A 22,441-nucleotide genomic window follows, 5' to 3' on the forward strand; every position below is an offset into this window, starting at 1 on the left:
AAAGATCTGAAATTTCAAGATTAAAGCAACAGTAAGAGCTGAGCTCCTAACAACTCATATAGCTAATGCTCCAGCCTCCTTTTATCATAGAATCCCTCCAGTGCAAAAGAGGCCATTCAACCCATAGAGTCTGCACCAACTCTCTGTCAGAGTATCTTCTATCCTGCCCTATTCCTGTAACCCAACACATTACCCACAGCTAATCCATCTGACCAATACATTTTGGGACACTAAACGGTTATTTCCAATCCACCTAACCTGCACATCATTGAGCTGTGGGAAGAAACCAGAGCACCTGGTAGGGAGAATGTGTAAACTTCACACAGACATCTAAGGCGCTGTGAGACAGGAGTGCTAACAATTATGCCACTATACCACCCCTGCCCTTGGATGAGAAAAGTGAAAAAACGGGATGGCCACTTGCCCGTGTTGCCCATATACCAATTGAAATTCACATGTGCAATGTAAAATTCCAGTCAATTGCCCTTTTAATTGCCTTAACTGGCTGATTAAGTGTCAATGGGCACATTGTTGACTTCTGCCTACACCTGCCGACCAAAATATCGCAGGAGTGCAAGATGACATCGGGATGTGGGCCTAATGTCTTCTCATTGTGCCTGCTTAAACAATGTGAAATTCTGGTCAATATCTATCAAATTCTACAAAGATTGCAGTGCGATATTTTACAAATTAATAAGGGCCTTTCATTGTCTATTACAATGGGATAATAAAAATTCAAACAATTTTTGTCTAAAGCTATTAAAATTGATGACAATATGTCATAGTGATGGAGTTAGTGCAGTTAGCCAAAATGTAAATAATAGAGTATGATTTAATAAGTGTTTTCTCACTTCTAAACTGCTGCTATATCACACTGAATGATGAAATCTTTTACTATAGATTTGTCTGCAGGAGCTGCATGGCTCTTGCCCCCATCTTGATTACATGATTAATCCTGATGCAAAAAGATATTTTTCAATTCAACAGACTTCATCTTGCTTTTGGTTCGATCAGCAGTTCACAGTCACTAGTAAGAGCTTTGAGAAGAAGCTGCCTGTGTCAGCTAATGGAAACACAGAAAGAAAGCAAGAGCCAAAGAAAAAGAGTGTGCATCCTTAATCTGCAGTTCATGTTCTCAGACTATTCCAAAACTTTTCACGATCTTTGAATTAGTTATTGAAGTTCAGTCACAGTCTTAATGCAAAGAATGGTGGCAATTTCTGCATCAGGTCCCATAATCTGCACTGAGATAAATGAGCAAATACTATGCCAACTTAGTGCCAACTAATGTCAACCCATGGACCAACCATCACCCTTTGCCCTTACCCCTGCCTCATAAACTAATTTATTATATTTGGAGAGTTTCTTCACAGCTTTGACACTTCCTGGGTAGTTTTGACAAATTTGAAAGCTGGACATCTCCTTAACATTCTCTTTAAGAAGTCTCACAACACCAGGTTAAAGTCCAACAGGTTTATTTATTTATTTATGAGTCTCACCTGATGAAGGAGCAGCGCTGTGAAGGCTCGTGCTACCAAATAAACCTGTTGGATTTTAATCTTGTGTTGTGAGACATCTGACTGTCCCTAGACCAACGCTAATATTTCTGCATCATAACGTTCTCTTGACAGCTGGACAGTTCCCGGACAGCCTGACACCTCTTTTACAGCTCGATGGTTCCAATGAGTCTGTGCATTAATGATGCATGATCATGTTCACTATTAAGAATTGCAAAGGGGGCGTTAACTCTCCCAAACGTGTCGTGAAACCCTATCCAAAGGGAAACCTTATCGCTCCATAATAATTCATTAAGTTCAGACCTCCTCTTACCTGTTCCAATCTGCACACTTCAGATTTTATCCACACTTCTTCCAAAATATCACTTCAAAGACAGTTGGTGATTTAAATGGCCAGCTGCCACCATGAACTGTGCAAGCTCAATCACTGGTCCAATTTCAATACTTTTACCAACAGGGATGGTTTTTCTCAATGTACTCTGTTCTGATCCCTTATGATTTTGAATACCTGAATGAAATCCTCCCCTAATCTTCTTCAAGGAAAACAGTTGCAACTTTTCTAATTTATCTTCATAACTGAAGTTCCTCATCATGGATACTATGATTGTTAATTTTTTCTGCACTCTCTCTAAAGCCTTCACATCTTTCCTAGAGTGTGGCACCCAAAACTGGACACAATAATTCTAATTGAGGCCAAACCAATGTCTTACACAGGCTTAAAATAACTTTGTTGCCCCATTTAAAAAGCTGAAGAAGCTGTATGCTTTAGTAAAGGTTCTCTCATTCAGCCCTGCCACTTTCAATGTTTAGGCACATACTACATACAGGTACCTCTGTTCTTGCACCCCCTTTAGAACTGTACCCTTTGTTTTATGTTGTCTCACCACATTCTTCCTACCAAAATGAATCACTTAACACTTCTTTGAATTAAATTTCATCTGAAACTTGTCTGCCCATTCCATCAACCTGTCTATCTCCTTTTGAAGTTCCACACTATCCTCCTCACAGTTCACAATGCTTCTAAGGTTTTATATCATCTGCAAGTTTTTAAATTATGGAAGTCACCAAAGACCCGGAGGACTATAGGCTGCTCTTCCCCTTTTTGAAAGAAAGCTGACTAGGGGTGATTTAACCTGAGGGTCACCATATCTTAGACAAAGGGCAAGATTGAGAAGGTGGGGCCTTCATGAATAACCTCAACCAGTACGGAAATTAAACTCACGCTGCTGAGATTGCTCCACTTCATGAACCAGCCAACCAGCCTATTAAGCAAACCAACCCTTGAAATTGTGCCCAATACCCAAGGTCTAGATTCTCAATACATATTGGGAAGAGCGCAACGGTCCCCACACTGACCCCTGGGGAAGTCCACTGCAAAACTTCTTCTAGTCGAAAACAACCATTTATCATTACTCAGCAAATTTGGTATCTGTGTTGCAACTGTCCCTTTTATCCCATGTCCTATAACTTTGTCCACAGGTCTGCTATATGGGATTTTATCAAATGCCTTCTGTAAATCCATGGGCATCATCATCTCATCAACCTTCCATTACCTCATTAAAAAACAGCAATTTGTTAAACATGATTTTACTTAACAAATCTGTGCTGACTTTCTTCTTAGCCCATATTTGTCCAAGTGACAATTAATTTGTCCTGAGTTATCATTTCTAGAAGTTCCCTCACCACCAATGTTAAACTGATTGACCTTTGACATCTGCATTTCCCTAGGCCTCTAGCACAATCCCTGACTCTGAGGAAGGCTGGAAAATGACGGCTGGGCCTTCATAGTTTCCAATCTCACTTGCCCCAATATCCTTGAATGCATCCTTTCTGGTTCTGGTTTCTTATCAATTCTGAATACAGACAGCCTATCCAAAACTTCCTCCTCTATATCTCCTCTTCCATCATCCTGTTCCTTGGTGAAGACAGATGCCAAGTCTGTCTCCATGCTTTAAATCCTCTTTTTGGTCCCTAATCAACTCCACTTCTCCTTCTGCCACCTTATAATCCCCATTTATATACTTATTGAAGACTTTTAATTTACTTTCATGTTAGCTGCTGATCATTTTCCTATTCTCTTTTTGCTTCTCTTGAATGTTTTTCCAATTCCCCTCTGACCCTTCCAAATACAGCCTGGTTCTCATTTGTATTGTCAACTCCTGACATCTGTCATAAGCACACATTTTTATCTTCATTTGAATATCTATCTCTTTTGTCATCCAGCCAGCTCTGGATTTGTTTCTCCTGCCTTTCTACTTTGTGGGAATATACCTTGTCTGTGCTCATTTTTCCGATACTGCTTTGCCTGCCAATCTTTGATTCCAGTTGATCTGGGTCAAATCCATTCTCATCCCACTGAAGTTGACTTTCCCCCAGAAAAGAGGAACTATTCTTACTCTGGATTGTACATAAGAACATAAGAAATAGGAGCAGGAGTAGGCCATCTAGCCCTTCGAGCCTGCCCCGCCATTCAGTAAGATCATGGCTGATCTGTTGTGGCTCAGTTCCACATTCCCGCCCTCTCCCCATAACCCTTAATCCCCTCGTTTATCAAAAACCCATCAACCCGCGATCCTTGTTCCTTTTCATAATCAACCTTAACCTTATGATATAACAAAAACTGTGCCCTGATTGTTCCCAGACATTGACACTTGATTAACTTGGCCCACCTCATTCCCAAGAATCCAGTCCTGCAGTGCCATCTTTCTCATTCTACCTCTGTAGAAAATTAACTTAATTGCCGTGTTAATGTAAGCCTACTTGTGACTAATAAATAAACTTTTTGTCCTGAACACCTCACGAAATTCTTGCCCTCTCTGCCTTTTTCATTATTATTAGCCCACTACTAGTTACACTGAACAACATCATTGCATTTTTTTTGCTCCTTAATTCTAGACAAATAGATTCTGCCCTTGACTCCTCTGGGACGATCTTCTCTCTCCAATATTATCCTAAATCAATATTGTCTCCACTTCCTCTTTTCCATCTTTGCTGAACACCTTGGTGTAAGATGATAATGTGGTTTACACACAAGTGTGTTGCACTAAGAACTCATCATTACATTTGATTGCTTTCAGATGCATATCATATAAAAATTCTACAGCTACGAGGAAGGAGACATTCTTTGTTAGCTTGTGTTAGCTTGCAGTGCCATCTGTTGTTGATTTTTTTTGTGCAAAACAGACAGTGGGGCCCCATTGACTTTAACAGCCAGTAATGTGCTCATTCCCCAGAGAGGCATATCACGCATAAAACTTACCATAAAACATGTTAGTCTATTACTACCCTACATATGGTGATTCCATTAAATGTAGCAAATGTTTTATATGAACAGAAAAATGGAGCTGGGGTCAAGAGGATAAGGGAGTTTCTGTTACTGGAGACTGTTTCCTTCATTTATTTTTAGACAGGAGATCGTCTAACCAGTTCAAATGCAGCAAGACGATCCCGACATCTGCCTTTCCAACTGCACCTTATCTGAAGACGAAAGGGCATATTTTGGTGCAGAAATAATGCTGAGTTAAACAGTGATTATGTATAAACAAGACAGCAGTTGCACATGTACAGTTAGGCTCTGAAATCAGGACATTCATTAGATCATAGAATCCCTATAATGCAGGAGGAGGCCATTCGGCCCATTGAACCTACACCGATAACAATGCCATCTGGGCCATGTCCTTGTAATCCCACATATTTACTCTGCTAGTCCCCCTGACACTAAAGGGCAATTTCACATGGCCAATCAACCTAACCCACACATCTTCAGACTGTGTGAGGAAACCAGAGCACCAGAAGAAACCCAAGCAGACATGGGAAGAAAGTGCAGACTCCACACAGACAGTGACCCGAGGCTGGAATCAAACCTGGGTCCCTGGTGCTGTGAAGCAGCAGTGCTAACCACTGTGCCGCCATGCCACCAATGCTGGATCAGGTTGCCTGCCTTCTCCAAAAGCTTTGTGAAAACGCACCTTGATATCACCACTGAAATCCACTGAACATGCAAAGTTGCTGTAGCTAACTTGCCTAAGAACTAAACTGATCAGAAAATGTTATTGTTCAGTGTAAATACCTCTTTAATTGTACAATCTTAATTAATACCAAATAAAAACTTTGTCACTGCAAGTGAACTTTTACAAATAAAGGGTCTCAATCCATCAGATTTTAATTTTTGTTGGAGGTTTAAAACAAAAATATACTGCTTCTTTTTTGCTTTCTCTGTCTTCTTATCTTTCCTTCTCTTCATTTTGCTTTGTGCATAGTTTAGCAATAAAATTCAATTTTCCAATTTACATTTCTTGGCTCAGATTCTTCAATCTGCTTGAAGGAGATTCTCAGTTGCTTGTTCTGTTTGCTGGTACTCTGAAGAGGGCACTGAGAGTTTTGACTCATTCATCCACAGCAAGTTCCAGCGCAAAGTCCCACAGAAAATCTGTATAACAAACAGCAGCTGCCACCCATTCACTGCTCCATTGCTACCTGTCTAATCTCAGCTGCTAGGGAATCTCATGAAGCACTCCCACAGTGATCTCTAAATAAGAACAATCTTATTAATACTGGGGGAGGTTGGGGTGGTGGGGGGGAGGGGGGGATTTCTCTCTAGAGAAACAGGTTGATTTTTCTCTCAGATCTTAACACACTCTGTCAAAAAAGAAACAGTTGGGCAATTTTGAGGCAGGGGTGACGAGGCCTTAATATGCCAGCAATTCCAGGCGGCACTCAAATCAGGACGTCATGTTTAAATGGGGCCCCCATCAGAACATGAATGATCCTCCACCTATCTCACCATAGAGGGCAGAGGGGTCAGAGGCTCCCCCCAACCCTGACTGAAGTCAGCATTCACTCCCCCACAAACCCCCTGGTCTTGGGTCATCACAGAATTTCCCATTTGTTCTATGAAAATCTGAAGCAAATTACTTTCTCCAGGATATCTTTCACGAAAGCAAACATCAGATCCAACAGGATCCAATGTCATTTTAGAGAGCCAAACACGAGTAGCTTGTCATAGGAAACATCTTAACACAATCCAGTGATTCAAATGCTAGTCCTGATCCAGGGATCCAAAAATTATTTAAAGACGTGACATACAATCAGTTAAAGTCCATGATATAGTCTTCCATGGAATGACCAACTTGTTTCTTAAAATCTACCAAAGTACCTCAGAGGCATTAAAAGATCTTTCAGTGGGGGCAGCAGCAAGGACAACGGGTGGTTCCCCAGTGCCCAGACTTTACCTCATACATCCTTCTGGGTCTTCTCCAGAGCAGCAATGTCACTGCAGGGTCTGGTGAACTACAGGCCAATCAGATTGGCCAGCAGTTCTCTAAGACAAGACTTTTCCTGAGTGGGAGATGTGGTATAGTCGCACCTGCAGCCAGTTAACGTTCACTCATGCATGAAATGGCTGCAAGTCGCTTGCAATCAGTGAGCAACTCTTCAGATAGTGGGAAGCAAAACCCCACCATCCAACATATTCAGGCCAAAGGTTAACTGTATTAGGTTGGTTTTACCAGCCAAAAATGAGTTAGAGGGGCTGCTGGGTTTGGGTCAGGGGTGGTCTCAACCCACAGAGCTTATGAGGCAAGACATCAGGTGAAGTAATGAGATCAGGCATGCAGGATTTGCTTCCTTCTCTTTCTTTCTCTGCTGCCTCTCTACCTTTTTAAGATGCTGTAACTCAAACATGAGTCAGATTGCTGAACAAGCTTTGCTATTTTGAATGATTAGCAACAAGCTCATCCAGTCATTAATGTCAAGGCTGCCACGCTTCAAGAAGTTTAGAGTGACTGTAAGCACTTTTTTTGTTTGGAACATTGGCCATTTCAAAATTGAGAAAAGAGGACCTGGCTAGAAAGAGCATATATGGGAGGGCGAATATTTGGCTGATCAAGTGTGGGTTTACATTTGAAAGTTAGCAACATTTGGCAACATTCAAGGGCAGGCCAAATCTCTCATATGCAGAATTGAAGAGAGTAAGGGTGGCTTGCAAATCTAGTGCAAACTGGGAACGATACTGCAATCGTCTGTAGTTCTATGTCGATATCTATGGTGGTCAATTTAGTTTTGGCATGAAGGCAATCAACACCGGATACTTATCAGACTACATTTGGAATATTCAAAAAACGGATAAAGGTTGGCCAGAATACCACATACTGTCATCAGTGTGATGCGCAAATTGATTGAACATATTTATTTATTTTCATGTCATAAAATACTCTGAAGTTCACAATATCCTGGTAGATTGTGAACACAGTTTCAATCAAAAAGACCTACTGAAATGTAACTTTTCCAGATTGTTGATCATACCATCATAGAATACCTACAATGCGGAAGAGGCCATTCAGCCCATTGAGTCTGCATTGACTCTCTGACAGGGTATCTTACCCAGCCCTCTGCCCCTCCCCAATCTCTGTAACACCATACATTTATTATGGCTAATGCCATCTAACCGACACATCTTGGGACTCTGGACACAGCTTCAAGTCTTGAAAGAGCTTAAATTACTCACAGGGTGACATTAGTACTCTCAAAACTCTTTGACAAATTTCCTCATCAAATGCTCTTGTCCAAACTTCACCACTATGGAATCAGGGGAACCTTATCAAACTGGGTTCATCTCTTCCTTGCCAACTTAAGACAAAGGGCCTGATTTTACCATTTTCATTCGAAGTGCTGTATCTGGACGTAATTCTAATTTGACTTGGAAATCTGCTTTCAGGTGCCCCCACATGCACTTAGCCTGAATAAAAAATTGCGGGTCCTATTTGTGCTGTGGGTAGGGCTAGGGGGATCCAAAACAATCGGAGCTCTGTACTGCACAAGCGCAATTGGAAAAAAATTTGAAAAACCGCACCCATGTTAGATCACTCCCAGGCTGAAGAAGGCAGAGAAAGCGGTCTGGCAGCAAAAAGCAGGAGTGATGGTCCCCACAGACATCACTGTCCCTAATCCATGCACCCTCCTGCTACCCAGACCGATCGCAAACCCCTGCCCCCTTCCCCCCCTCTACCGATCGCCCAGAGTGGCAGCAGACCCCCCTGCCCTCCCTGCCACCAGAGATCCATCTGCCCCCCACCTCCTCCCCACCAGTGAGCGATCGGACCTCACCTCCCCAACTCTCTCCATCTTACCCGCCTCCCTCCAACCCACCCCCCCCACTCCCCCGCCACCCCCCAGAGAACGATCTGGCTTCACTCTCCCACCTCCCCACCCCCCGAGAATGGTCTGGCCTCACTCACCACCCTCCCCTACGGAGAACGTTCTGGCCTCATTCCCCCACCACCACAGACAAACATATGATCTGCCTCCTCCTCCCTCCTCACCAGACAACAATCAGCCCTCCACCACCACCAGACAATGATCTGCCCTCCCCTACAACCACCAAACAATGGTCAGCCCTTCCCCTCCAGCAGCAGACAACAATTAGCCCTCCCCCCAACCCCACCACCAGACAATGATTAGCCCTCCCCCCACCCCACCACCAGACAATGATTAGCCCTCCCCCCACCCCACCACCAGACAATGATTAGCCCTCCCCCCACCCCACCACCAGACAATGATTAGCCCTCCCCCCACCCCACCACCAGACAATGATTAGCCCTCCCCCCACCCCACCACCAGACAATGATTAGCCCTCCCCCGCCCCACTACCAGACAACGATCAGCCCTCCCCGCCCCCCCACCACCAGACAACGATCAGCCCTCCCCGCCCCCCCACCACCAGACAACAATTAGTACTCCCCCCACCCCACCACCAGACAACGATAAGCCCTCCCCCCACCTCACCACCAGACAATGATAAACCCTGCCCCCCACCCCACCACCAGACAATGATAAGCCCTGCCCCCCACCCCACCACCAGACAAGAATCAGCCCTCTCTGCCCCCCCCACCACCAGACAACGATCTGGCCTCATTCCCCTCCCCCTCTCCCACAGAATGATCTGGCCCACCTCCCTCCTCCCCTCCACCACTGATCTGAGTCAGAAAGCCATTGGAAGCTCTGAACTTGCTCTTCAGCAGCTGGAGCGCCCGATTCAGACTTTTATTCAGCAGGTTCATTTTGGCGCAATTCCGGATCGGCGGACGCGACGGTAAAGTGGGAAATGCTGATAGAGTTGGGCGGGCAGTTCATTAATTCAATTGAAATGCAGCAAATCATTTAAATCGCCATTCTGCCCATTTTGGGCACAAAGTGGATTGCCGCTATTCCTGGGTTTTGGTAAACTGGCCACCTGCACGGATATGGTGCAGATTGCTTTAATGGCCTCACACTGATGTTACCACATTTTCACGCACAAAAATGGGTGCAACATAATGGTAAAATAAGGCCCAAAGAGTGGTATTTGATTACTCTCTGGACTGTCCCAGTGAACTGTGTTGAGACACTTATTATTCTGGACGCACATAAATGGCCTTCCCAACAAGTTTTAAAAAAGGGTATGACTATTTGAAGATGACTGCATGGTTTATGCATCACAGGGAAAGAAACAAAGTCAATCAATTGACTACAAGAGCATTGTCTGGAATTGCAAACATGGCAGGACCGATGGCATTCAGACCAACATTTGATGTGTCACGTGCATTGTCAACGCAAAGGATCCACCAACAGATAGCTTTATGTTTTGTAATCAAATTCTTCAACAGGTGCTTATGCAACAATTCCTAGGCATTCATCTTAAAAATAATTTGAATGGGGATTCTACGTTCAGCAGATAACATCCAAAACAAACATGGTCTGATAATCAGAGGCGGAATCTTCATTATTGTAACAAAAACATCAGAGTTACTGCTCACCAAACACTTGGTTGTCCAATCCTGGAGAATATAAATTGTGAGTGGGATCCTCACATGGCAAAAGTTATAAATAAGATTAAAGTGATCTAAAGGTGTGCTGTACAATTCTGCACTATTCAGCATGGGAAATACACCAGTGTCACATCCTTGATCAAATACCTGGAATTGGAATCACGACAGCAAAGGAAGAAGAAAAACAGACTGACCACATAGTACTCAACATGGAATAGACTGGAGGGTATTGACAAAAACAAGTGTCTGGTGCCAGAGGCAGACTTACAATAAAATATGCTATGCCTAGGCTCAGGGCCCTGAGCCAATGGTGGGATGCTGCTCCAAGCCGGTGCACTGGGCATACAGTCAGAGACTGATGACTCTGCATTTATTGATAGGCTCCTATCAGAAGCAAATGCAGGGCAAATTCAGACTCTGATAGGTGAATCTGAAAGAGCTGAAAAATTGGTAATGAACTGTATGAATGGTTAACAATGAAGAGAAGCTGCTGATGTTTGCAATCACCACGAAGAGCTGAGCAGGTTTGTATCAGGCTCCAGCACTAGCAGACCAAGCCAGCAGCAGCAAGGCGTGAATGCTGAATCACGCCACAAGCAGGTAAGGCAAACAAATGTGCGACTCAACCCTGGCCACAACAGCGAGGAGATGAGCAGTGAGGCAGCAGACTGCCTTGAAGATCTAGGCGAGTGAGATTGTGAGAAGGGGAGAATGCGAGGAGTCAGGGGAAAGAGTGTGAGGGTGTGGGGGAGAAGAGGGTGTGAGGGAGTTAGCCAGGATTGTGGACCTGCAGGGAGGGAGAGTATGTGAGGTCTGGGTTGCATTATGGAGGAAGGGAGAGTTTGTGATAGGAAAGTTATTCACACGGGCATGTTTTACAAGTTAAAAAGCAGTGATCAATTTGTGCATTTTTGTGCATTGTGCATTTCTGTCTTTGTGTTGTGTGGAGCGAGAGTGGGTGAGGGGATGGGAGGCAGAAATGAAAGTGGGAGTAGGTCCCCACAAACTGCAAATAGACCTCTGCCTTTTGTCCTCCGGCAATGTCAAAATATGAGGTGACCATCCACAAAAATTACGAAGACCGTCGCCAGAATTCTACTGCCCTGCCCGCCACAGAATTGGAATGTGCAAGGGGCAGACAACGGAAATGTTTGTTGACCACGGGCAGAAATTTCCTGTCTTGCTCAAGCGAGGCTGTAAAACCCACCTCATTTGTTTCCACAACATATCAACAACCTTTCTTCCCAAGAACAATCCCACAATGGAACAAAATAAATTGTCCTAGTCCCACCACTTGATATCTTCCAAAATTTGTCTTTAGGTTAATTGCAATTTGGAAGTCTCCATCATCAGGACAACCATTTAAGCAGGACGTGCCTGGTTCAGCTGGCTCTATTCATATAAACATTGATAGAATACAGATATTAGTCTGTGATTCTGAAACAATGAAAGGACAAGCATTTTCTTGGACATCCAAATCTTTGGAGCATAATTCACAATATCTCATAATTTACTGAGTCAAATGCTCTGGTCAGATCGATGAATGCAAAGAGGAGTTCCTGGTTTTGTTCAACATTTCTCTTAGATTTGACTGGCAACAAGAACCATGTACAGAGGTTCCTCATGAAATTCTAAACCATGCCTGTAGGAGGATTTCCTGGAGATCGGGGAGAAAATATGAGGATTTTCCCTGCTTGTGAACAGGAAAATATTCTGATAGTCTGATAGCTTTCACAGCATGGTTTAACTTCCTTCTTAAAGAAACTTACAATTGTTGCATTCCTGAAATTGGGAAAGGGGAGGGTGAAGTGCTTGGCACTTTTCCAAAATCTGTTGGTTAATGACAGCAAAAGTCTGCAAACTTTAAAGACCTTGGCTGAACACCATTGAGGCCATGAACTTTGTTGCTTCTCATTCTGTCAGATTTCTGGTTCACCCATAGATTCTATCACAGGGTGCTGGGGAATGACCTGGAGAATATCAGCTCCCACTGTAATTCACAGTTGAGGAGTTGTTCAAAGTATTATTTCCAGCCTTGATGTATTGCATTTTCATCCTTAAGGAGAAAACCATCACCCTGTGAGCGAAGAGGAATTTGATTTTGGTCAATAGATTACCCCGGAAGCTTCAAAAAAGCTTCACGACATGACGGTCAGATCTATTGGGCTTTCTCTTTCTGCTACATGTCCTTTATCTTTCTAACTAGTATCTTATCAACTGTGTTTTGATGATCCATATGCACAATAGTCACAGATCCTTAATCATTATTTGTTTCCTTTTCCTCAAAAAATTCTATTAAAATTTATCCACTTTTACAAATCCATGCTGACATGTCTTCAATTGACGCTAGTCAATTACATCTTTACACCATTGTATCATCATTACATTTTAAGTATTTTCTTTAGATACCCTCTCTTGTTCAATATAGCTGGTCCTTCTGATGAGCCAACCACAAAGCACATTCAATCCAAACTGGCAATTAAATAATGGCAAAACCCAGGAATGATGATGCATGGCTAATTCTGCAGCAGTCAATAACTGAGTTACTGTCAGGCCCCATGGCTGTATCCAGGGCACTCAGCTGTTTCTTGATATCACTGGTGTGAATCAAACTGGCTGTGACTTGTATCTTTGATGGTGGGGATCCCAGGTAATGGATCATCCTCTTGACACTTCTGGTTAAAGAGTTGCCAAACACTTCAATCTCATCTTTTACACTCACGTCCTGCACTGCACCATCACTGAGGTGGTGAAATTCATGGAGCTTCCTCTGTGCATTAGTTAGTTACTTAATTCATGACTGAGTGTGGCAGAATGGCTAAACTTCGACTTTGATCCATCGGGTTGTTGGATCACTTAGCGCTGTCTAACTGCTTCTGCTGTATACTCCTGGTTGTAACTTCACCAGTTGGCACATCGTTTTCAGGTACACCTTATGGCTGCCCTGACATGCTCTCCGGCAGCCCTCGCTGACCCAGAGCTGGCCACCATGATGGAAGGGGCAAAGCGAAACATGTACCCGCGCCAAATATCTGAGGGGAGTTCAGTTCAAAGATGGGTACAGCAACTGCAAAGCGTTCAACGGCGAGGCCGGCAACGAAATGCTGCAGTTTCTGAGAAGCTAAAGACAGAGGAATGTGACTCACACAACAACTTTTGGGTACTGGCATTCAATCTGCCTTGGAAAGTGTTGTATCAGTCACTGAAATAACGGCAAGCACTATTGGCCTCGGTTATTTTCAGTAAAAAGTCTGACAACACCAGGTTTAAGTCCAACCGATTTATTTGACATATCCACATCATCTCGGTTATTTTGACAGGAAAATAATGCAGCCGATGAGGTAAATAAGGCGAAAGTTATAAGGTGAAAGCTAAATAAACTTGAGAATGGGTCTGAGTGCCCCACTGCAAATCAACCTTGGCACGATCCTTGGATGAAAGGTATTCAGAATTTAATGTTGTTAATGACAATAACGTTAGTATGTCGTGGGCAGATTGTCCGTCTCGCCTCAGGGGCGCAAGTAAAACTTGCTACAAAATTAATGCCCTTTAATCCACCACATCATCCCGTGGCGCCAAATTCACCATAAACTGCGCAGGGAGGTCTTTCCATATAAAACTAACTAGCCACATATCATCCTAGAAATAAGCTTGCGAGACACAGAGATGCCTCACTTTAAATTGTGTGTGTGGGGGGCGGGGGGATGGATTCAAAAACAAAAATAAACTTACTTGATGACTCCGCGCTCCACATAAGTGGTTTTGTAAAAGCCGACCAGGGTGTCGAGGAGGCTGCCCTCAAACTCCAAGGTGAGGAGATAGTATTGTCCGGTGCCGGTGGCGGGCAGTTCCTGCTCCGCTTCCAGCACCAGGTATTCCTGAGGCGGGTACTCGAAGCAGCTGCGCAGCGGCAGCGTCTGGCGCGTGGAAAAGTCGCCCGCTCGCTGCAGGGAGGGCGGCGCGGTCACATTGCTCGCCCTGATGTGCAGCCACAGGTACTTGGTGGCTTGGCTGGTGCGGATGTGAATCACAACCTTGCCCGTGTACACCCCGCCATCCATGTCGGGGTTCAGCTCCAGATCGTAATGGATGGGGTTGATGTAGTCGGGCAGGCGAAAATTAACCCACGGCCCCTGCGAGTTAGTGCTGGTAGGGCAATGTCTCGGAGCCGGAGTGGACGGCGGCGGGCTGCTGCTGCTGCTGGTGGTGGTGGTGGTCGTGGTCCCGCCGCCGCCACCCCCCGTGTCGCTGTCTTCAGCCGCACCGCCGCCTCTGTTGCTGAGACCCACTCCCAACCCCACCGCCAGCCCCACAGCCACCAGCACCCCGGCCACGATGATAGCTACATGTTTGCCACTCAGGCATCTTCTCTCCCTTGCCCTCCCCTCTTCATCCATGTTTTGCATTTGGTGCATCTTTCACCCTCTTCCCCCCCCCCCAAAAAAAAGTTATGTGGCTGGAGAAGTTGTCTCCCTGGAAGCAACTGCGCCCAGCGCACACTATCTTAGCCTCAGGATGTCCCACCCGGGTTAAATATTAATCTGCAGAATGTTAATGAGCAATGGGAAGCTCCCAGAGGACGAATAACACATTCAGATTATACCCCCACCTCTCAAAACAAAAGTGAAGGATTTGAGGTTTCAGGTATCCAAATTGAAGAATTGTGTCCGTTCTGACGCAAATATTATTTAATCTTGGATTTTGAATTGCCAGGACATTAGCTGAAAGTTTTTTGTTACTGTTCCTACATATGACCTTAACCTAAATTTTACTGCGGGATGGGTGGGGAAGAAGGAATGTTAAAAGAACATTCGACTCAGGTTTTATTTTCTGTCTTTTTTATTGTTTTTTATTATTCATTGGTTTCTGAATACAGCTCCGTTTCTTTCACTAACGGAGCAGGTCTGAAATTGAGAACAACAGCACGGGATGTGTGTCCATGTAGGATGGAAATTGGATCTTCTAAACCATCTCGGAGTTTGGCATTTGCTGTTTTAAAATCTTGAAATATAAATGGATAATTCAACAATAATCTACTGTTTGATTGGAATTGCTTGATCCCTCGATATCAAAGGGGACATCTGAAATTCAAACCAAACGAGATATTGATTAATGCCCTGTTCTCCTAATGTGTCTCATATCAATAGCACTGATGTTAAACAAATGGAATATTTCCGATTTTCAAAGACAACCTGGAAGAGGTCATACCAAAACTTGTACTGAAATCGGTGTAGAATCATTCAAAATGTAAAAATTATAGTTTATAGTTCAAAAGTTTACAGTGCTCCAGTTGGTCATGTGACTGGTAACAGCTGTTTTTTGGTTCAGCAGATAGTCCATTGTAAAAATAGCATAAAGAATTAAGCGTGAATACACACAGTTCTGGATTTCTTTTCATGTTACATTGGCACAATACTACACAGTTATCTCCAGCGTCAGAAGATATGAAGACAATAAGAAAATTACGCTTGAGTGGAAAAAGGGGAAAGTTTGCTGAGATAGCCTGGCTCAAAATAACTGAGCAGTAAATCCGGCAAACGCGTCCAAAGATTATCGCAGTGAGATTTTCAAGGTATCAAATAGATAAGGTATGAAATAAACCAAAGGATAGTGCCCTAGTGAATTAAGTTCCCTGCATAAGCAGTGATTAAAATTAATCTGCAACTTAAAAGATAAAGTTAGAGCTCACACTACCAAAGAAAATCTCAAACAGTTGCTTAAAAACGATTTTAAAAGCTGGTGGAGATGTTAAATATTGTCCTATATTGACATCTCAAGCATGATAAAGAAACTGCTACATTAGCTACTTACCAGTGCTTTTAGTGCGCTTTGAGTTTTAAGGTGGTTTGAACCCTTGTGGCCAGAACTTAGGTTCATCCCATCAGTGCCTTGTGACTCACTTTCTTTTCCTCCACTTGTCTCTAATAATTCATACCCCATTCTTTCTTCTACTATGATTTGTAAGAATCAGGGCAAAATATTTAATATCTCCACAGACTTTCATTATCCACGGGCTCAAGTAGGACTATACTTTCCTTTTTACTCTTTGTACACTTAAAAATTAGCTGCTGAACATTTTCTTGTTTCCTTTCAATCTTTTTTCATGCAACTATTTATGATTTTCTTTGGTATTATTAGCTGTAACTTTATCTTTTAAGTTGCAGTTTAGTTTTAACTTAATTCATTGGGGGCACGATTCTTTGGTTTGTTTTGAACTTTATCTATCTGATACTCTGAAGAGCTCCGTGAGATAAATCTTTGGACATGCTTGCCAAATTTACTGGTCAGTTATTTTGGTAAGAAGTCTCACAACACCAGGTTAAAGCCCAACAGGTTTATTTGATAGAACAAGCCACTAGCTTTTGGAGCGCTGCCTCTTCATCAGGTGAGTGGGAGTTCTATTCACAAATAGGGCCTATAAAGACATAAACTCAATTTTCAAAATAATGGTTGGAATGCGAGTCTTTACAGGTAAGCAGGAAAGGACGTCCCAAGGCATGGTACATTGGGAAGACCTGCAGACGCTACAACAACGGATGAATGAACATCACTCAACAATCACTAGGTAAGAGTGTTCTCTTCCTGTTGGGGAACACTTCAGCGGTCACGGGCATTTGGCCTCTGATCTTTGGGTAAGCGTTCTCCAAGGCAGCCTTCATGACACACAACAACGCGGAGTTGCTGAGCAGAAACTGATGGCCAAGTTCTGCACACATGAGGATAGCCTCAACTGGGATCTTGGGTTCATGTCACACTATCTGTAACCCAAAGAACAAAGAACAAAAACAGCCCGGGAACAGGCCCTGCGGCCCAAGGAGCCCGCGCCGCCATCTTAACACCACCAGTCCCCCCCCTCCACCCATGACCCTTATCTAATGTTTTATGGCCATCCACATTGAGGGAAACTAATTTAGGGACAATTTATTACTGCCAATCAGCCTAATAGCACACCTTTGGGGTGTGGGAGGAAACCGGAGCGCCCAGAGAAAACCCACGCAAGCATGGGGAGAATGCGCAAACTCCCACAGATACTGGCCCAAATCCATGTGTCTGCACAGCAATCAGTGATAGTCACTGAGCTGTCGTCTTGCCCAGTATCTGGTCCAGTTTAAGCACACACTAACGACATGAAGCACTAGGCCAATCTCGAACAACCAAGAGCAGCCCAAGTACGACGCATCGCGTGTATGCCCCTTGTTGGACAACAAGGCGGACCGATGTAAAACCTGTGAATGAAAGGAGAAAAAAAACATTATTATTGTACTATATCCATTTACCTTACCAGGGACGCCCCAATGCTAATGACCTTTTAAAATAATCTCCTATATCCACCCATCTCCAACCCACTCATGTGCCTGTCTAAGTTACTCTTAAACAACTCTAGCGTGCTTGCCTCCACCACCTTACTTGGCAGAGCATTCCATACCCCCACTACCCTCTGTGTGAAAAACCTCCCTCTAATATCTGTGTTATACCTCTCCCCCCTCACCTTAAGCCCATGTCCCCTTGTCCTGTGTGTCTCTATCATAGGAAATAGCTTACCTCTGTTTATCTATACCCTTCATAATCTTATATACCTCTATTAGATCCCCCCTCGGTCGCCGTCTTTCAAGGGAAAAGAGCCCCAATTTATTCAATCTTTCCTCATACCCCAGTCCTTCCAAAACAGGCAACATCCTGGTAAACCTCCTCTGCACTCTCTCCAGAGTCTCCACGTCCTTCCGGTAGTAAGGCGACCAGAACTGGACACAGTACTCTAAATGCGGCCTAACCAACGTTCTGCACAACTGCAACATTAGACTCCAGCTCTTATATTCTATACCCCTTCCTATAAATGCTAACATACCATAGGCTTTCTTCACCACACTCTCCACTTGTACTGCCACCTTCAAAGACTTGTGCACTTGCACCCCCGGGTCTCGTTGCAATTCTATACTCGTTATGGGCTTACCCTTTATCATATAACTCCCCCCTACATTATTCCAGCCAAAATGCATCACCTCACATTTATCCGGATTAAACTCCATTTGCCATGTATCTGCCCAATATACCAGCCTATCAATATCCTGTTGTATTGCCAGACACTGCTCCTCACTGCCCGCTAACCCAGCCATCTTGGTGTCATCAGCAAATTTGCTGATCACACCAGTTACTCCCTCTTCCAAATCATTTATGTACACTACAAAGAGAAGAGGTCCCAGTACTGAGCCCTGCGGCACACCACTAGTGACAGACCTCCAGCTAGAAAAGCCCCACAACTTGCCTGGGCTTGCAAAATCTCACTAACTGTCCTGGCTGGTGACAATACACATCTTAACCTGTGCTTAACCCTCTCTCCACTCACATTTTCTGTACCTTTAAGACTTTATTACCTATGAGGACTCACATTCAAACTATTATTTTGTAAATTGAGTTTGTGCCTTTATATTCCCTATTTGTGAACAGAACTCCCACTTACCCGATGAAGGGGCAGTGCTCCAAAAGCTAGTGGCTTGTGCTACCAAATAAACCTGTTGGACTTTAACCTGGTGTTGTGAGACCTCTTACTGTGTTTACCCCAGTCCAACGCCGACATCTCCACATCACAGTTATTTTGAGCCAGATTATCTGAGCAATTTTTTTTTCCATTCAAGCAATCATTTCCTTATTACCTTCATATCTTCTGATGTTGGAGATAACTGTGTAGTACTGTGCCAACATAACAGTAAGAAATCCAAAACTGTGTGTATCCACTCTTTATTCTTTATGCTATTTTTACAATGGACTGACTGCTGAACCAAAAAAAGGGCTGTGACAAGTCACATGACCAACAAAAATCTTAAGAACAAAAGAATCCTTCACTCATCATCGTAGACTTTCATATCCAATTGTAAACATATTACAATCATGAGACCAGGGGATGCACAGATCAAAACTCACTGGCCGGAATTTTCAGGCCATTCACGCTTGCGGGATTCTCTGGTCCTACTGCAATGAATGGGGATTTTGCTGAGTGCCAAATTCTCTGACCTTACTTTCAGTAGTGGCGGGATGCGAATGGCTGGAAAATTCCAACCATTATGTCTGTAAAGCCATTAAAAAGTTTATTTTACCACTGTGACTGTCCAGGTTCATTTCAAATGAGATCCATTGAGGGAACAATGGATCTCATTTACATCTTGATTAGTCTATCCGTCCTTTGAGAATGGAGAAATTCTCAGTCTGCTGTTCAACATTCAAAGGTGAACCACCAAGAAGCAAAACTCCAGGCTCGGCAACAGCTTGCTCTTTCTTAGAATTAAAGAATCCCTACAGTGTAGAAGCTACCATTTCGCCCATCAAGTCTGCATTGATTCTAACAGAGTATTTTTCCCAGGCCCTCTCCTCTGCCTTAACCCAGTAATCCTACACATTTACCATGGCTAACCCATCTAAGCTATTTGGGACACTAAGGGGCAATTTACCATGGCCAATCCACCTAACCTGCACATTTTTGGATTGTAGGAGGAAACCAAAGCACCCGGAGAAACCCACACAGACATGGTGAGAATCTGAAAATCTCACCCAAGGTCAGAATTGAACCCAGATCCCTGGAGCTGTAAACCCTGAAGCCTGTCTCTGCTGGATGATTTCCTATTATTGCCTGCAAAACCAACCCAGTCTCTGTGTATCTGCTTCACCTTGTGCTATCAGCTCCAACTATAAGGTAAACTCTGCAACTTCTGTCTTTAGCTTTTGTCTCGACTTTGATAATCATGTGAACTACTCCAAAGATGTGCAGGCTACGTGGATTAGCCACGCTAATTTGTCCCTTGGTGTCCAAAGATGTGTAGGTTAAGGGATTGGTGGAGTAGATGCATGGGATTACGGGGATAGGCCTTGTGTAAAATGTTCTGTCGGACAATTGGTGCAGACTCAATGGGCCAAATAGCTTCCTTCTGCACTGTAGGTATTCTATGATTCTATTATACATTCCTGTGATTTTGTATGGTTAGTATCCCTAATTGTAAAACTCTTTTTTCTAGTTCCCCCTTACAGTGTGCATGTATTGTGAAATGGGACATTGCAAATACTAGCCCCCAGCCACCCTTGTTCCCCCCTGCTCCCACCCAAGTCTGCAATGTTTTGAATGTGAACGCACTAACATTTTGAGTTGAGCATAACATGTGTTTGCTGCAGGTTATTAATAAGTTGGATCACACTAACTTGAGAGTTTGGGAAAACACACCATAACATGCTATAAAAATAATTCAAAACACCGTCTGCTCATGGATAGTTGATGGGAGGAAAGAAGTTCTGTTTGCCCATTGCTCCTATCTGTAATGATAATCATTATCCCTCCATTGTTTCAGAACTCCCACTTTAGTTATTAGAATTAATTCATGCAATATTTCTTTTCTTTTTGAGCCAGAGACGTTCATGAATTCTAAAAAGTGTCCTTTACTCTGACCTATTACATTGTTTTCTGATGGAACTGTCTGCACATCTCAATGGTTGGGATTTTACCCTTCCATTTGCTATGAGTGGAAATGGAGACAGGGGGGCGCAAACTATTGGCGCAGTCAAAGAAAAGAGATTTCGGAATGTGAGATTTCCCATACTGAATGTCCCCCACCCCCTGCCATTGACAGCATGAGGTTCCCATTCAACAAACACATTTGAAATCATTATCATATATCATTAGTGGGCAGTCCTGCTGTAACCTCCCTGATACTCGACAATCTGCCCCCAGCATTGTGACATCACGCCGGTAGATTTTATAACAGTTTTTGTTAGAAACAGGATAAAAGCAAAATACTGCGGATGCTGGAATCTGAAACAAAAACAGAAACTGTTGGAAAATCTCAGTAGGTCTGACAGCATTTATGGGGAGAGAATAGAGCCTCGCTTGGAGTCTGTAGTTCATTAGGGTTCTGATGTAGGGTCATGTAGACTCAAAATGAGCCTCTATTCTCTCCCCACAGATGCTGTCAGGTCTGCTGAGATTTTCCAGCATTTTCTGTTTTATGTGTTAAAAACAGGAACCTGGCAACCTCACTTCAGAAAGGGACTTCAGAGATAACGGCAGCTTGGCACTGACAACCAAACACTCCAAGGGGAGAGAGGGTACGGCGCAGCATGGGGGTGTTGGGAGGGGGAGTCAGCTTTCTGTTGGTGTTGGTGATGGGTGACACAGGTCCACAGGGTAGGTGGGGGGAAGGAAGAGGGAGGTGTATTGCAACGGGCTATAGAAACCAGGTACCACTGGGTCAGTGAAGGGTGAGGAAGACAGATTGGCACTGGGCTTAATGAAGGGGGGGGGGAGCGGAGGGAGAGAACCAGTGAGAGTGTGGGTGGGCAGGGATGGGTGGCAAGAAAGTATCTTATCTCATAAAGGGAATGTTTTTGCCCCCTAAGAGTGGAAGGAATCTGAGAGGGGAGGGATACCACCTCTGAAGCTCATCCACCCTGAGGTTGCAAATCATGTGAAGGATTCTCCTGGGTTTGGCTGGGCAATGGGTCAGGACAAGGATTGCAAAGTTTTCGCTGTTTCTCTTTCTTCCCAAGCTGTGAGTACAGCAAGAGAGAGATGCAGCCAGTAGAACTGGTTATGATCCTTCTTGACATGAGGCAACAAAGACAATGAAAGTATTGATATCTGGATTTCCAATGACAGCATCAGGACCCTATGGAACAAAGGGTGACAGGCCTACTCTGCAGCAAGAAAGGAGGTGACCGAGAGCATTTGCCTGGGCCAGGGTTTACAAACAGTGCCTAACTTTCTTGGAGATAAGTTCGAACCAGTATTTGAGGAGACTCTACATATAAAGGGCATGGTAACTTACCTGTGCCGTCTGCTCCAGGAATTGCCACCACATAGACTAGGTGGGCACCCACTGTTTGTCACCCTGAAAGTGACAGCTAACCTGAAATTTTACGTGAGTGCCTCCTTTTAGGGCTCCACTGATGACCTTTATGGCATCTCGCCGACCTCTGCACATTAGTGGATCTGGGAGGTCACAGATGGACTGTTCGTGAAGGCTCACAGCTTCATAAATTTTGATTGGGACCAGGCTAGTCAGGTCTAGCAAGAGCCTTGGGATTCTTCTAGATTGCTGACTTCCCAAAAGCACAGAGAGTAATTGACTGCATACTGATGGT

The 22,441-nt window shown here is 43.9% G+C and overlaps 1 protein-coding gene across 1 annotated transcript in view; it reads right to left on the reverse strand.

The window, feature by feature from the left end:
• The window catches only part of enpep (glutamyl aminopeptidase), a 55,242-nt gene extending 40,452 nt beyond the window's left edge, over positions 1-14,790 (reverse strand). The window contains exon 1 of the mRNA XM_080191796.1: positions 14,054-14,790. Within this exon, the coding sequence (XP_080047922.1) occupies positions 14,054-14,736 (683 nt within the window). The 5' untranslated portion in view covers positions 14,737-14,790. The remainder of the gene's footprint in view (positions 1-14,053) is intronic.
• Between the last annotated feature and the right edge of the window lie 7,651 nt (positions 14,791-22,441).

This window comes from Carcharhinus amblyrhynchos, chromosome 1 (assembly GCF_965287045.1).
Source record: "Carcharhinus amblyrhynchos chromosome 1, sCarAmb.v2.hapA, whole genome shotgun sequence".
Lineage (NCBI taxonomy): Eukaryota > Metazoa > Chordata > Chondrichthyes > Carcharhiniformes > Carcharhinidae > Carcharhinus > Carcharhinus amblyrhynchos.